The 13,584-nt window shown below is 39.7% G+C and overlaps 1 protein-coding gene across 1 annotated transcript; it reads right to left on the reverse strand.

The window, feature by feature from the left end:
* Positions 1-727: 727 nt before the first annotated feature.
* dio2 (iodothyronine deiodinase 2) lies at positions 728-8,127 on the reverse strand. Its single transcript, XM_084380921.1, has 2 exons — positions 7,578-8,127; positions 728-5,751 (listed from the first exon to the last, which is right to left on the reverse strand). Exons 1-2 carry the CDS (start codon positions 7,800-7,802, stop codon positions 5,161-5,163), a joined length of 816 nt encoding a protein of 271 aa, XP_084237047.1. The 5' UTR covers positions 7,803-8,127; the 3' UTR covers positions 728-5,160.
* Positions 8,128-13,584: the final 5,457 nt, after the last annotated feature.

The following is a 13,584-nucleotide window of genomic DNA, read 5'->3' on the forward strand; positions in this document are numbered from 1 at the left end:
GGCCTTATATAAATATACATATTTATTAGAAAATATATACAGCTGTACCACGGCCGGCAGCCTCTGATGAGCCAATCAGAGGTGAGATGTTTCACTCCATAGCTAAAATTGAGTGTTCAAGACACAGTGTGTAAAGGGCTGCTGCAGCAATGCACCATATGAGAAAAATAATGTGGTTTTTTTTTATAGTATATATATAAACTTATTCTACTAAGACCCCCAAATAAAAGTATGAATCTGAAAATTAGCATAACGTGACCTTTGTAAAACTTCTCAGCAGCTCACATGACCTCGCATAGCCTCTCCTCAAAAAGACATCTTCCTCTTGTAATGTGGTCGTGTCTTTCTTGAGCTATTGGCTTCACTGCTACAATGCCCCCAACAACTACCTGAGCTACTTCTCTGTTGGTCCATAGAAATACAGATGAAATGAACATCGAGTACAGACAGAAAGCTCCGTCTATAACATTATGCCAATCTAGTGTTGAGCATTAATGAGCCTTACTGTAAGTCCGGTTAGAGGACCTAGACTAAGACTAGGTCTACGTTAGTATGTAGTTTGAGTGAGGAAGACATCCCTAATACATCCTCACATAACTTCATGAAAGGGGATCAACAATTTTTCAGATTCTTTTCTTTTTTAGTAAGCCTTTTCTTTGTGACATCTGAACTCCCTTTGGGACATAAAGACAACAAATACAGTCGTTTCAGCAGCAAAATTCTCCTTTATTTTCCACTTAGTCATTTCTCTCCTTTGACATATTAGAAAAACAAAACATTGCACAAAGCATCAAGAAACAGTGCAGTAGATTAAATGGAAAGCAGAGTTTTATATCAGTTACTGAGACAAAACTAGTTTTAGCAGATAGACAATGAAAACAGATGTAATGGTTCTGGGTCATGTTGACAAGGTGTAATTCACTATCCAACCAGAGACCGAGTCAGGACTCTTTCGTCAAAGGTTTTCATTTGCACACCTTTTTCACTGTGACCAGAGCAAACCATCTGTCTGCCCTATGGAGCTTAAATGCTTCAATCATTTCAGCATAATGACTGACACATCCTCCTGACACATTCTGTAGCCATCTCAACCACACATTCCACACAAACATACTGACTCTCAACAGTTTCTGACCTTAACATATTGAGATATTTAAATATTTAAGAATGTTGAAAGGTTTCATGCCATCCAAAAAGATTTAAATCTGAGCTGTCATGTACATACAAATGTTAAATGAAAGTGAAAGTCATCTTAATTGAACAAAAACATGACAAGATCTTCACAGGTCCACTAACCTTGACCAAACTCAGGAACCCTAGTAAATAACAATAATGATGATAGCAATAGAAACGATAAATAAAACTGTATTTGCATCTTTACAACAAGGAACTGTCTTTTACTGTTTTCAATTGTTGACTATACTCACACTGTCCTTTTAGGAGAATACTAAATGTAAGTAAAATCTGAGATTACATGAATTTTTTTTTGTTTTTTTACCAAAAACATTCTGCATACAGCCCAAGCAACCTCCACAAACAAATCACGTCAGTCCATACAGAGCCTGAGATACAAGACCCAGGCTGCTAAAAGTCAGCAAGACACTCGCTATAACTGAATATGACTCAGATGAAAACATCAACATTTTTACCAACATTTTTTATCATCTCATTGTCCTCTCTCTCAGCATTAAGATAACCCAAAAATCCAGAAAATCCCAAGAAAATAAGCAGTCTGAATCCATAAAACCTATGATGTAATGCCTGGGAGAAAGGGCTGTGGCACTTCAATCATTATATAAGTAACAGGATGCATAAACGTTTCTCTTCATTAGTTGGGACATAATGTGACATTATGATTACATGTCATAAGCTCTATGCACACAGTCACTTACAGTGTCTATAAATGTTTCTTACAGGATTGTATGTTTTCAACCATGTAGATTTAATGTGGCTTATTCGACACTGAACCGACACAAACCTCTGCAAAATGATCTAAATTGATTACAAGTAAATGAATTCACCTGTGTCTAGTCAAGAAGATTCAATTAAGCAGTAACATGGCAACATATATGCCATTAAGACAAAAAAACTCCAGTCAACTCAAGAAGAAAGGTTAAGGGAAGGTCATTGAAAAGCCCAAGTGATAGGCTGGGTAGAAGAAAAACTGTAAGTCACTGAATAGCTGTTGCAGGCTGAACAAACTGCCTGCTTTAGCAACGCTGGTGCATGGTGGAACTTTTTTCTTTTTCTTTAAGCGTCTATGTTAACAGGTTAGAGACACACTGCTGGAGTGAGTTGTGCGGCTCATGTGCATGTCAGGTTGCAGCAGCGCGTCATCTAGAGCTTCGGGGTCTGGCCTATTTTTTACCACAACATGGGCGGTTCTTGGCAAAAATAGACCTGAAAACGACCTGCAGACAGTCATATCAACAACATACCAGTGTTTCAAAACAGTTTTCATGTCTGTATGTGTAGAATATGTCACAGACATGAAGAGAATACACACAACGGGTGAGGAGACATTTCTTTCCCCTGTGCACTCTCTTTTTCTTTCTTTCCCCCTCTTGCTTTCTCGCTCTTTGAATGGGGATAAAGAAAAGTCATGTCCTCATATTTATTAATAACTATCAAAGGCAAAGTCCATGTAAAAAGAATCTGAGCTGCAGCAGAAACGCTGTCTGTGTGGACAAACGCATAAGTGAGCTGCAGAACGACTAACAGCTAACATTACAATGAGAAATAAAGAAACTCACTCAGTCACCCACAAACATTGCCATGAGAGGATGTTTGCTTCAGCACCTCTATTCTAACATTTTGTTTTTGCTCACCTTTGTGAACCTGTTTTTACAAAAGTATGAAATGCAGTAAGGTCTTTACTGCATGGCTTGGCTTACTTTGCAGAAATGTAGAGAGGCTGCTGAACTGAATGTGCTGTTGGGGGGTGTCCAGTAGCTAACACTGCACTGGTTGTTGAGATTTCAACAACAAATAAACAAAAAATAAGCAAACAAACCAACACATGAAAGCAGCCCATTAACCATGATAATCATGTCTCATGCATTATTGGTAGAAAATATAGATAGCCGCACTAATAGGGACAGACCCGCAGACACATTACAGATGACACAACATTAGATTTTAATGACATCTTATGTCTTAATGGGATCATTCATCAGGACATTAGAGATGCTGATGAATATTAGTTTTTGACACCCCACCATAGTCACAATGCGGTTGTTGTCAGGTGTGTCTTGAGGGAGCTACGCCCTCCTGGCAAGCCCATAATTCAGACACTGGAAATGGAAGGAGCATGGCGCAGCTCTAAATCTTTTCAGAGCAGACTGTTTTCAGAAACTGAGTAAGTGAAGAAGGAGGCAAGTGAGGAATGATAAATTCTACACCTGCGATTATCCATGCCAAAAGGTACATATGTGGGAGACTCTGAAGTCAACGCGAATGCTTTGTGTCCATCAAACTAACCATGATATTTTTATGATGGTTGGCACAATATCAGGTGTAAACCACTGTGATACATGGAGTTGATACCATCATGCTGTGGGAGTTACTTCTCTGCTGCAGGGTAGTGACGGTAGAGGGTGAAACAAATGCCGCAAAATATGGTGAAATCCTGGAGGAAAACTGGATGCAGTCTGCAAGAAAACTGCCAATTGGGAGAATATTTGTTTTCCAGTTCGAGGAAATAAGCCCAGGCAACAATACTACTATTATTATAACAATAGGTGAGATCTTAATAAAAGCTGTTCACTTATGACCTTTATGTAATCTGACAGAGCTTGAGCAGTTTTTTGAAAAGTTGCACTGTTCAGATGTGCAAAGCATAACCTACCAAGACCTACTGGAAAGATCCGTTTTTACTTTAATATTAAAGTTTTTTTTTCTGGGTTTTCTGTTGGAAGAAGCCACATTAAATCTACTTTGATTCAAAATTGTAAACACGAAAACTTCCACAGGGGTAAAAGCTTTTTAGAAAGACTTCAAGGAAAGGAAAAAATAGAATTAGAGACCTGTGGTCAGTATGGACTGTACAAATGAACATTTATCCAAAGAGAACGGAGGGTCCATAAAGATGATACACATGATTAAAGTTTTGACATAGTGCATAGTACATATTTTATAAAACACATTTTAAAAATGGAAACTTGTGATCCCTTTACTTCCCCCATTTTAGTGATTTGGTTTTATATGGAAATCACTTAAAACATGACTTAGCAGCAAAAGTGGGCATGTTATATTATTGGATAATTAGTGTTGGTCTTTACACATGTTCGCTCAATTCGGAAGGGGTGCAAAAAACTGCCCCAAATTCAAAAGAAGTCACTCCAGTATTTAGAAACTCAATTCATACTGGTGCTTATGAAGGTGCAACATGTAAGAATTGTATTTGAAAACATGTTAAAAAATGACTAAAATTCTCCATAGAATGTAAAGGAATAACAGTTTTAGTGTTACGTTATGTTACTGAAGTTAGCATGCGACCCCAGCTAGCCCGGCCCGTCCCGGTCCAAAGCACCTGTGCTGGCAGCGTAAGCACCAACACCTCCCTGGTGCTCCAGCTCACCATCCGGACCACTAGCTGCATGGCTAACTGAGTTAGCTAGCTAACGGCATTTGAGTGGTTTTAATTAGTGGTTACTCTGGTGATATGCTGCCCCCTATTTTCTTTGAGTATGCATTTGACAGGTGGCCAATTCTTACATATTGCACCTTTAATGTGTCATCACTTTAATGTTGCAGCGGGTAACGGTGCAGTTGATTTGTTACTATATCTTTTGCCAGGTAGACTGGAAATTTCACCATTGGATCATTAAAGTATTATCTTTATCCATAACAATACATCATAATTTATTTAATTATATTTTGTATTATTATCTGAAACTGCAACTAGTGCTTAAAGGTACCAAATAAATGTAGTGGAGTAAAAGGCTCAATATTTCCCTCAAAATAGTAGGGGAGCAGAAGTATAGAGTAGCATAAAAGAAAAAAACTCATTACTTGAGTACATACACTTAGTTACTTTCCACCTCTGACCACAATACACCTTTTGTTTTTGCCTTTTATGCCCATACAAAACCAAAAAATCTCTTATTTCCCAACTTAAATGTAGAACATGTCCTCCTCTTTGCTTGTCCTTCTTTAGTCCTACCGCTTACCATAGTTCTGTTCCAGCCACTGCCGCACATCCTTCAGATTGTAAAAGAAAGGCCCTTTACCACCCAGGTAGGCAATCTTTTTACGTTGCACTATACACACACGTTCATTGGACACACCGTAAGCCACATTAGCATTGTTGTCCATGCAGTCAGCCACCAGCTGACATTGCGGTGGCAGGGAAAATTGCTCAATGAGGTTGCGCGCTGCTCCTAGCCTCTCTTCCAGGTTCTGATGTTTCCGGACACTGAAAGAGCAAGAGCCCATAGGAGGGGCCACCCAGCCATCAGATGGGTGAGCCTCATCAATGTACACTAACAGGAAATCAGCAACATCACTGAAGTCCTCGACCAACTGCCGGAAAGCTGGCAGGTGGCTGATGAAGGGGGGTCAGGTGGCTGAGCCGAAGTTGACCACCAGAGGGCGATCTGATGACTCGAAATCCAGGAGGTTGCACTCATCTCCATTTCGAATCCTGGCACCAGGTGGCACATGAGTCATGTTGCCGATATTGCTGCTCCACCAAGGGCCATCAGGCACCTTCACCAGTTTGGAGTTTGGTGCCTCACAGCCAAGTTTCACCTAAGGAGATAAAACAGTAACGATTCATGAATGCTCACACATTCAAAGACATTTAAAGTGGGCTTTGCCTTATCTGTTATTAGACTCTTAATATTTTACTCCTTGCATTACTGTACTGTGAGACTGAGACAAAGGGTAGGCCTCTTGAGTGAGAATCCCTGTTGTGGCCCAGCAATACATATTTATAGTATCAGTTTATATTAATTATTCATGTTTTAATCAATCAATATCAGTCCCTTTATTTTTCAGCCTGCTTTTCCAATACTTCCAATTTTTCACAATAGAATACTCAGCTATAGTACTCGTACAAGGACACAAAATAAATAGCATATTACTCCACTTTAAAGAGTCATTTGCAATGGTATAATAATATCAGTGGTAGTAATAATGAATGAGTGTACAATGTTTCAGAGTTCAATAATCCCTGAAGACGTTTCTGCAGCTTGTCACAAAGTGTAAACTTTGGAAGTGTAAAGCTTAAACTTAACAAACATCGATTTTGAAACAAATATAAATGCATGAGAACTCGCAGTAGTTTCTTGATTAATTCATTAACCGTTTTGAGCGAAAACAACTGATATTTCCAGTTGATGCAGATACCAATATTAGGGTAAAAAAGGTTTTCAATATTTTTGCAGATATTCCTAATTACGCACAAATAAACAGACATTTTTTGTTCTCTCACATGTGGTGATCAAACACGTGTGTGTGTGACATGTGACAAACATGTGATGGAGGGCAGGGAATTAGGGAATTTAACAAGGTTAAACATTGTGGCGCTCCTCAGACAACATATACTGATACCACTACATCTGTGATAGGCAGATAATATCTGCCAACCTCATATATCTACCAGAGCCTTAAGTGACATCTTTGAATTGCTTCTTTTGTCCAACCAGGACAAAACCAGGACAAAACATGACATACACAATTCATCAATTATCAAAAATATGTATCAACTAATCAGTTAATCAACTAATCATTGCAGCTCTCTTCCAGAGACATGAATCTTAGCAGTTACTTTAAATTCAAGACTTCAAACCTATAATCAGGATGCATGATAGTAGTACAAAGTTTATCATGCAACTGCTGACTGAGCAGAATGTATCATCAGCTCAACACAGCAGCAGTCCGGCCTCTCCTCTTTATGTAGCTCCCCTTATGGTAGAGAACAAATATTTACGTGTCTTTCCATTCAACTAAATGACCTCAGCCAAGTCGGAAGTAAACCATGAGGAGGGCATGGAGATCAACATGAACACTACAGCTGCTGTCATTCACTTGTTTTTCGTTCATTTTGTCTGAGTAGGCCACATCATAAAAAAATGACCTGATCTGCAGCTCAGGAGCAACACGTCTGAACATGTATATGAGCCGAACATTTCTAACTCACACAGCTGGCTGATGACAGACACAAGAGATTTTGTAAATGAGAACAAAGTCACGGGTTTGGCAGCATTAAATCACAGATGATTACAGAGAGCAGGAGCCACCAGGGCGAAGTTTGACGGCTGCCGCCTCCCCCCCTCTCCCCCCCTCTCTCTGTCTCTCTCTCTCTCCCTCAAACACACACACACACACACACACACACACACACACACACACACACACACAAACAAAACAAATTGTTTTTCTCTGTGTGTTAAAAACAACTAGAAGACAAGGACTTATCCAAAGATGGGACCCCAGTACTGCGCCGGTCAGACGTGACTCAGATGTGTCAAGTTAAAACTTTGCAGTTGTCTGGTGGATTAATAACGATGTCAAAGTAAGAATTAACAATTTGAGATCCTGTGATCCGCATTAAGTGGCTGCGGCCACTTTACCTGCTTATAGGCGTCTAGAAGGAAGCTGTTCCAGATGGAGCGGAGCCCCGCGGAGGTCAGCATGCGGCGCCACTCTCCGGAGCTGGCGGACCTGGAGCAGCTGAGCAGCGACACGGCGCGCTTCACGAGAACCACAGAGTCGTACAGGGCAAGGAAGAGACAGTTTGAAAAGAAACCAGGAAGTATCTGGAGTGTCACGAGCAGATCCTCACTCGCCATTCCCATTTTATTCTCTTTCTGCGCTTGTACAACCGCAGACGACTTATTTCAGACTGCCTTTCATTACGCGCAGCGCGGTGCCGGAGGTCTCAGTTGCTCCCCTCATAGTTTGTGCTCTGCCCCGTCGGCTGCTCCAGACTGAGTGCACAGGCTGAGGAGGTGGATCAGGTGTATTCTGTGAAGCGGCCTTGTCTGTCCTGTTACTCTGAAAGTGTTGAGTGTGCGCTCGGACGGGAGGCCGCCGGAGCGCGATCAGTCTTTATAAAAGGTCGAACATTGCACTTAATATTAAGTCTAAGGGCTTATCTTTGTATCAAGATTGTGACGTCAGATGTAGTGCATACCCTCTGTCCCCTCCTTCCCCTTCCTCTCCACCCTCGGCTCCGCTCACAGACTGAACGAAACTGTAGGTCGACTTTTTGGTCTTGTTTTGTGTGTGTGTGTGTGTGTGTGTGTGTGTGTGTGTGTGTGTGTGTGTGTGTGTGTGTGCTGTCGGGAATGTGTCATTGTTTTAAACCGATGGAAAAAAATAAATTTAAAAAATACCACAAATGCCCAGTTATACAGCCGACTGCAATTTACACAAACAAAACACAAAACTTAGATTCAGAGGTTTTCTTTAGCAATAAAGGTGATGAAGTCATTTTTGTCCGTGCATCAATGGTTACAGTGTACATAGGAACTGACACTAATAATAAAACTAAATAAATTCATGAATAACAAATAGATTAAAAAAGCCTGAGTCTGCCGGAAAAAATGTCTGGCTACAATGGGCATGTGAGCATCAGCACTGGAGCAAAGGAGGAAGGCAGCCTGCTGATGAATCATGTTTTCTCTTATGGCGGGTGCGCCTGCGTTGCTTATCTGGGGAAGAGATGACATGAGGATTCACTAACAGAAGAAGAGAAGCCAGCTGAGGCAGTGTGAAAACATCACCAGCTGCTGCTGTGAAAAATCCTTTATCTGATTTTCTTTGATGATCTTAGAAACACAAATCAGGAATTAAAATGTGTCTGTAATCTGGAATCTGTTTCTGATTTGATTCTGGAACAAAAATCAAAAGAAGAAAATCTGGGTTTTTCCTTTGTGGAAACGAAAATAGGAAGTTCTATTTTGTCTTTAAATTGTCAATGTTTATAGCAACTTTTTATCAACTGAAAGCCAATTTACATTACATTTTCTCCACAAAATGGAATGTTGTGTTATTTCCTCATCACGGATTTCCACATACTAGGTCAAACACAACAAGGCAGTTTTAAAATATCTTTGTTAGCAGAAGGTGAACCTGAAGCATTCATTATCTGTATGTTTTAGCTATAGTTTTTGCCCAGAAGAGCAGCAGGTCTGGGCAAGACCCACATATTTGCTTATTGCCAGCGATCATAATGAGATGCATTCATATTTGACATTTTTATCTGATCATATGAATAAGCATTGGCAAAAGCCAAATCTTGATTGCTTGTTTCTCTCTTCCTTAATTTAAGTTGAATGGCCAAAGTCAGTTTGAGCCTACAAGAGGTCTTTGGCAAACTGACCACCGAAATGACTCAACTATGAACCAGCTGTCCGAGCTTGTCTGCACTGTATGAAGGACACCTTCACTAACAGCCTTCACTTACTGGTCTGCTTTTGTATTGTGAGTAGATAAATGTAATCTTCTGCATCAATTTTTCCTTTGTTTGAAACCTTGCAGCTGTATTGGCAGAGCCTGTGTTTTCCACATGCTGCAAGCCCCTGGTTGGATGCCAAACATGTGTGGAGCAGTAGCTGTTAACTGCAGAGCACTGTCTCAAATGCAAAGCAGAAGAGCTTGACTCCTTGGTAAACCACGTGAAGAGTTTTTCCGCTGTCTTACCTTTTTTTCCAAGTAGATGCAACTGGAATAACTCATGTAACACTGTTTCTTGTAAGGATGGGCCAACATGTTGCCAGAAAGCTACAGAAGCAGCAACGTGTGCATTTCAAGCAAACACCACAGCTGCTGATTTCACACACCGTTTTTTTTTTTTGCCGGAGGAAGAGGCACATGTGAGGTTGGAGTGACAACCTACAGCCTCTTACAAAAAATTAATGTTTTGAAGTGTGCTTTTATATACTTATTTTAAGCCAGACAAGGTTAAAACCTACAGCTGGTCCGTTTAGTCAAGATGTGAAAGTGTGGCTGATTCGTTACTGCGGTAGTCATAGGTATAGTTTAAAATATGAATTCCTGGATATGAAATGCTCATGTGCAAAAAAAAAATTTAAAAAAATGGCAGAATATTCCTGTCAGCACCGGGTAACTTAGGAATGAGTTGAGTTGTTATTACACTCACAAGTTACATTCATAGATTTCCTCTTTTTAATGTATTTCACTCATTGTTAAGACAGCTGTAGCCTAAAGTTATGTATTGCTGAGAGGCACAGATTGAATAAGGCAAGGCAAGGCAAGGCAAGTTTATTTGTATAGCACAATTCAGACACAAGGCAACTCAAAGTGCTTTACAGGCGCATACAATTACAGTAAAAGCATTTAAAATACATTAAAACAAATCATTAAAACAAGTTAAGAAATAGACATTTAATAAACACATATCCATTTAAGGTCAACTATTCCCCATTTAGAGTTGTACATTTCATGTTTCCCTTGTCTTATGCCCATAACCATTTACAATTTCATCTTTTTCAAGTTTACTTATGACATGATTATTCCTAGTTATGTCGCAAAATAAAAATCCTTTTGTACACACTTGTTGGCACGAGTGTCTTCGTGGTCTCAAGTATGAACTTGAACTTGGTGGTCAAAGGTCAAGGCCACTGTGACTTCAACTCCTTCCAATTCTCATGAATGCGATAACTCATGTCTCATGTCGTGTCACTGTAACATCACAAAACATGTTTTTTTTTGCCATAACCCAATAATTTATATGCTAATTTAGCTAATGAATGAAAAATTATGACATCTTATATCCTGAAGGTCATCTTCACTGTGACATCATAATGTTCTGTAAAAAAAGTTCTGGGCATTATTAAATGCCATATCTCAGTAACAGAAGGGGAAATTGTTGTCATAGTTCACATTTGGTCAGATACTGAATTGTGACATCAAACTTAGGTAACAGCGGATCAATCCAAAAATGTTGATACTTCCGATCCCAGACATTTCTTTTATAGGATCGACCGTCATTTTTAAAGATTGATATTTAAACTCAGTATTTGTGGTAAATTTGTGCTTTATCATCAACAGGGACATAGTAGAAATCAACTATGTAGTCTACACTATCAGCAGAATGTAGTTCAAGTAATGCGTAGCGGATAGAAACTACTTCTCCTTCTGCCTGTGATAGTCATATGTGAGCAGCAGCTTAAATGCGTAAGGCACCACTGAAAGGGACTCAATATCGATGATCGCTCAGGTACGGAGCTTTTTCAGTTTTTACAGCAGCAATGATGCTGTATGTGGTGTGTTTGAGTGGACTGTGGGATGCTACAGCAATCCCTGGCAGTCAGAAGAAGAACAGAAGAAAGTTTAGTCCTTTGGCACTGGCAGGCTTTATCCAGATACAGTGTGAGAGAGAGTGGAACTATTTGCAACGTTTATCACTGTCACTGACTGTGGTAAAATGATTCACATCTGTTAAGGCTTCAGTTTGTGTTCTTATTTTCAAACAACCAGAGTTCCCTGTGTTCTTTACAGTAGCCTACAGACAATTTAAAAAAAAAGTTTGACACAAAGTTTCAATATCATATTGGCATCAGAGATACCAGTCTGTGTTGTATGTTGTATGGGATCGGAAAGGAAGTGCCTCCCTTGAAACTGTGGTCATTGTAGGGTTGGGCTGATGATTGGAAGATGTTTATGAGGCATCCGTGTTTTACAATCAGTAGCTTTTTCATGTTCTATTAGAATGATCTTTATTTGCCAACATTTGAAAACATACAAGCAATTTGACTGTCTTTTGTTTCACTCAGTGAACTAGCACACTGATTGACAGCAGTCCAACACAAGGTCTTCTTGTGACTGTTGTTGCACCATGTGATTAAGCTTTAGTCCTCTGCACTCCTCTGAATATAGTCGTATAGAATTCCTTCAAAGTTTTTACTACATATACAATGTGAGTTTGGTCAGAAATGGTTGTAAATTGCAACTTGACTGATGCGCGAAGGCATTCAACCTCAGGTTAGGGGTGGGCTGATTGATCTCAAAATATCAATACTACCAAAACTCTGTACGCCTTTGGAGATGGATTCAAGTGCAATTGGATCGATACAAAGGGATTAGTTTCAGTTTCCCTCTTTACGGTGTGTCCACATATTTGTATTTCATCAGAGTAGAGCTGTCTTCAAACATTCAGTTGTCTTGAACACATGTAAGGGTACATTCACATGAAATTAGGTGGTGCAGCAAAACGCCACAGGCTTATGTGGCGGTGTGGGAGTGTCACTCTGTGGTCCGTGTGTGTGACGTCTTAGGAACCCCTGCTGATCAGTTTGCCGAAAATCGAAGCTGCTATGTTGTTATGCTACTATGCTGGTCCTACTTGTGATCATTTGTCCTCATCAATGGATTAAAAATAACAGTAAACAACCAGGATGTGTTTTAAACTGGGGCACAAGACCAAATGGAGTGATCACAAGTGAAACATCACTCTACACGGAGAAATGTCTGTTGCGTTCCCTCTAGAGCATTTAGCCATGCTAAATAACATGCCCCGCTACTGACCCATTCTGCTCTGCCTCTGATCTGCTGACATGCCTCTGCCACAGAAGGTTAAACATGCCGGTCCGGACAGTGATCTTGTGTTAACGTGGGGCACAATGCCAAACTCAGTGAATACACATGACACATTACGTTACAATCTGAAACTGTGGTTGCAGTGAATCATGCTGCAAGTATTATAAATATATATATATATACATATATATATATATATATATATATATATATATATACTCTCTCTCTCTCTGTATATATATATACAGAGAGAGAGAGAGAGTATATACTGTATATACACACATTCCTGTAATGTTTACAAACCAACCAAACAAAACACACTGCACACCAGCGTCATACACACAACACACTATTACAGCACACAACACTCCCTGTTCGCCCCCCTATTCTAACTCTCCTTTCCGCTGTTATTTCACATCTACACAGCTACAAAGGAGGTTCCATTTCCGATTTCACAGAAGAAGCTTCCCCAGATGTATTTAAGTACATGTTACATCTTCCAAATTACAAAGTCAAATTACTGTCATGAAATCCTGCCTGTAGCATGTTCTTAAATTTACCCCCTATATCACAGATGAAAATCCTTTTACTGCGTGCCAACTTTCCTTTCCAGGTATGCCTTAACTTCTCAGTATGCCATATATTCTGTGAATGGATTAACAGGAATTTTCCACGGTGCAAACTTCTATACCAGTGCCAGTGTACTCAGTAAACAGGCTGTATCAGTCTAACAACAGACATGAGTGTGTTGATGTATAGAGTACATCACCAAGAAGACTGGCATTGTCTGCCAACATCTTAGCTAATTGTTACATGATGTGCCGGAAAGTCAAACATTGTGAAAAATGTCCCCATGTGCACATTAGGCAAAGGGCTTTAAAATATGATCTAAATATGGAGAAACACAATACCTGTGCTACACGAAAAGAGCCTAAAACTATAAAAAAAAATCTGTTATGAAATGTTTTTATTCAGGTTTAATTATTGATTAATACCCCCCTTTGAGCTCAAACTAAATACAGCAACAAACAGCTGGATAGGCAGGGAAATCCAGTCTTCCAGCAGCAACAAACA

Source organism: Pagrus pagrus (genome assembly GCF_965226575.1).
Source record: "Pagrus pagrus genome assembly, chromosome: 18".
Taxonomy (NCBI): Eukaryota; Metazoa; Chordata; class Actinopteri; order Spariformes; family Sparidae; genus Pagrus; species Pagrus pagrus.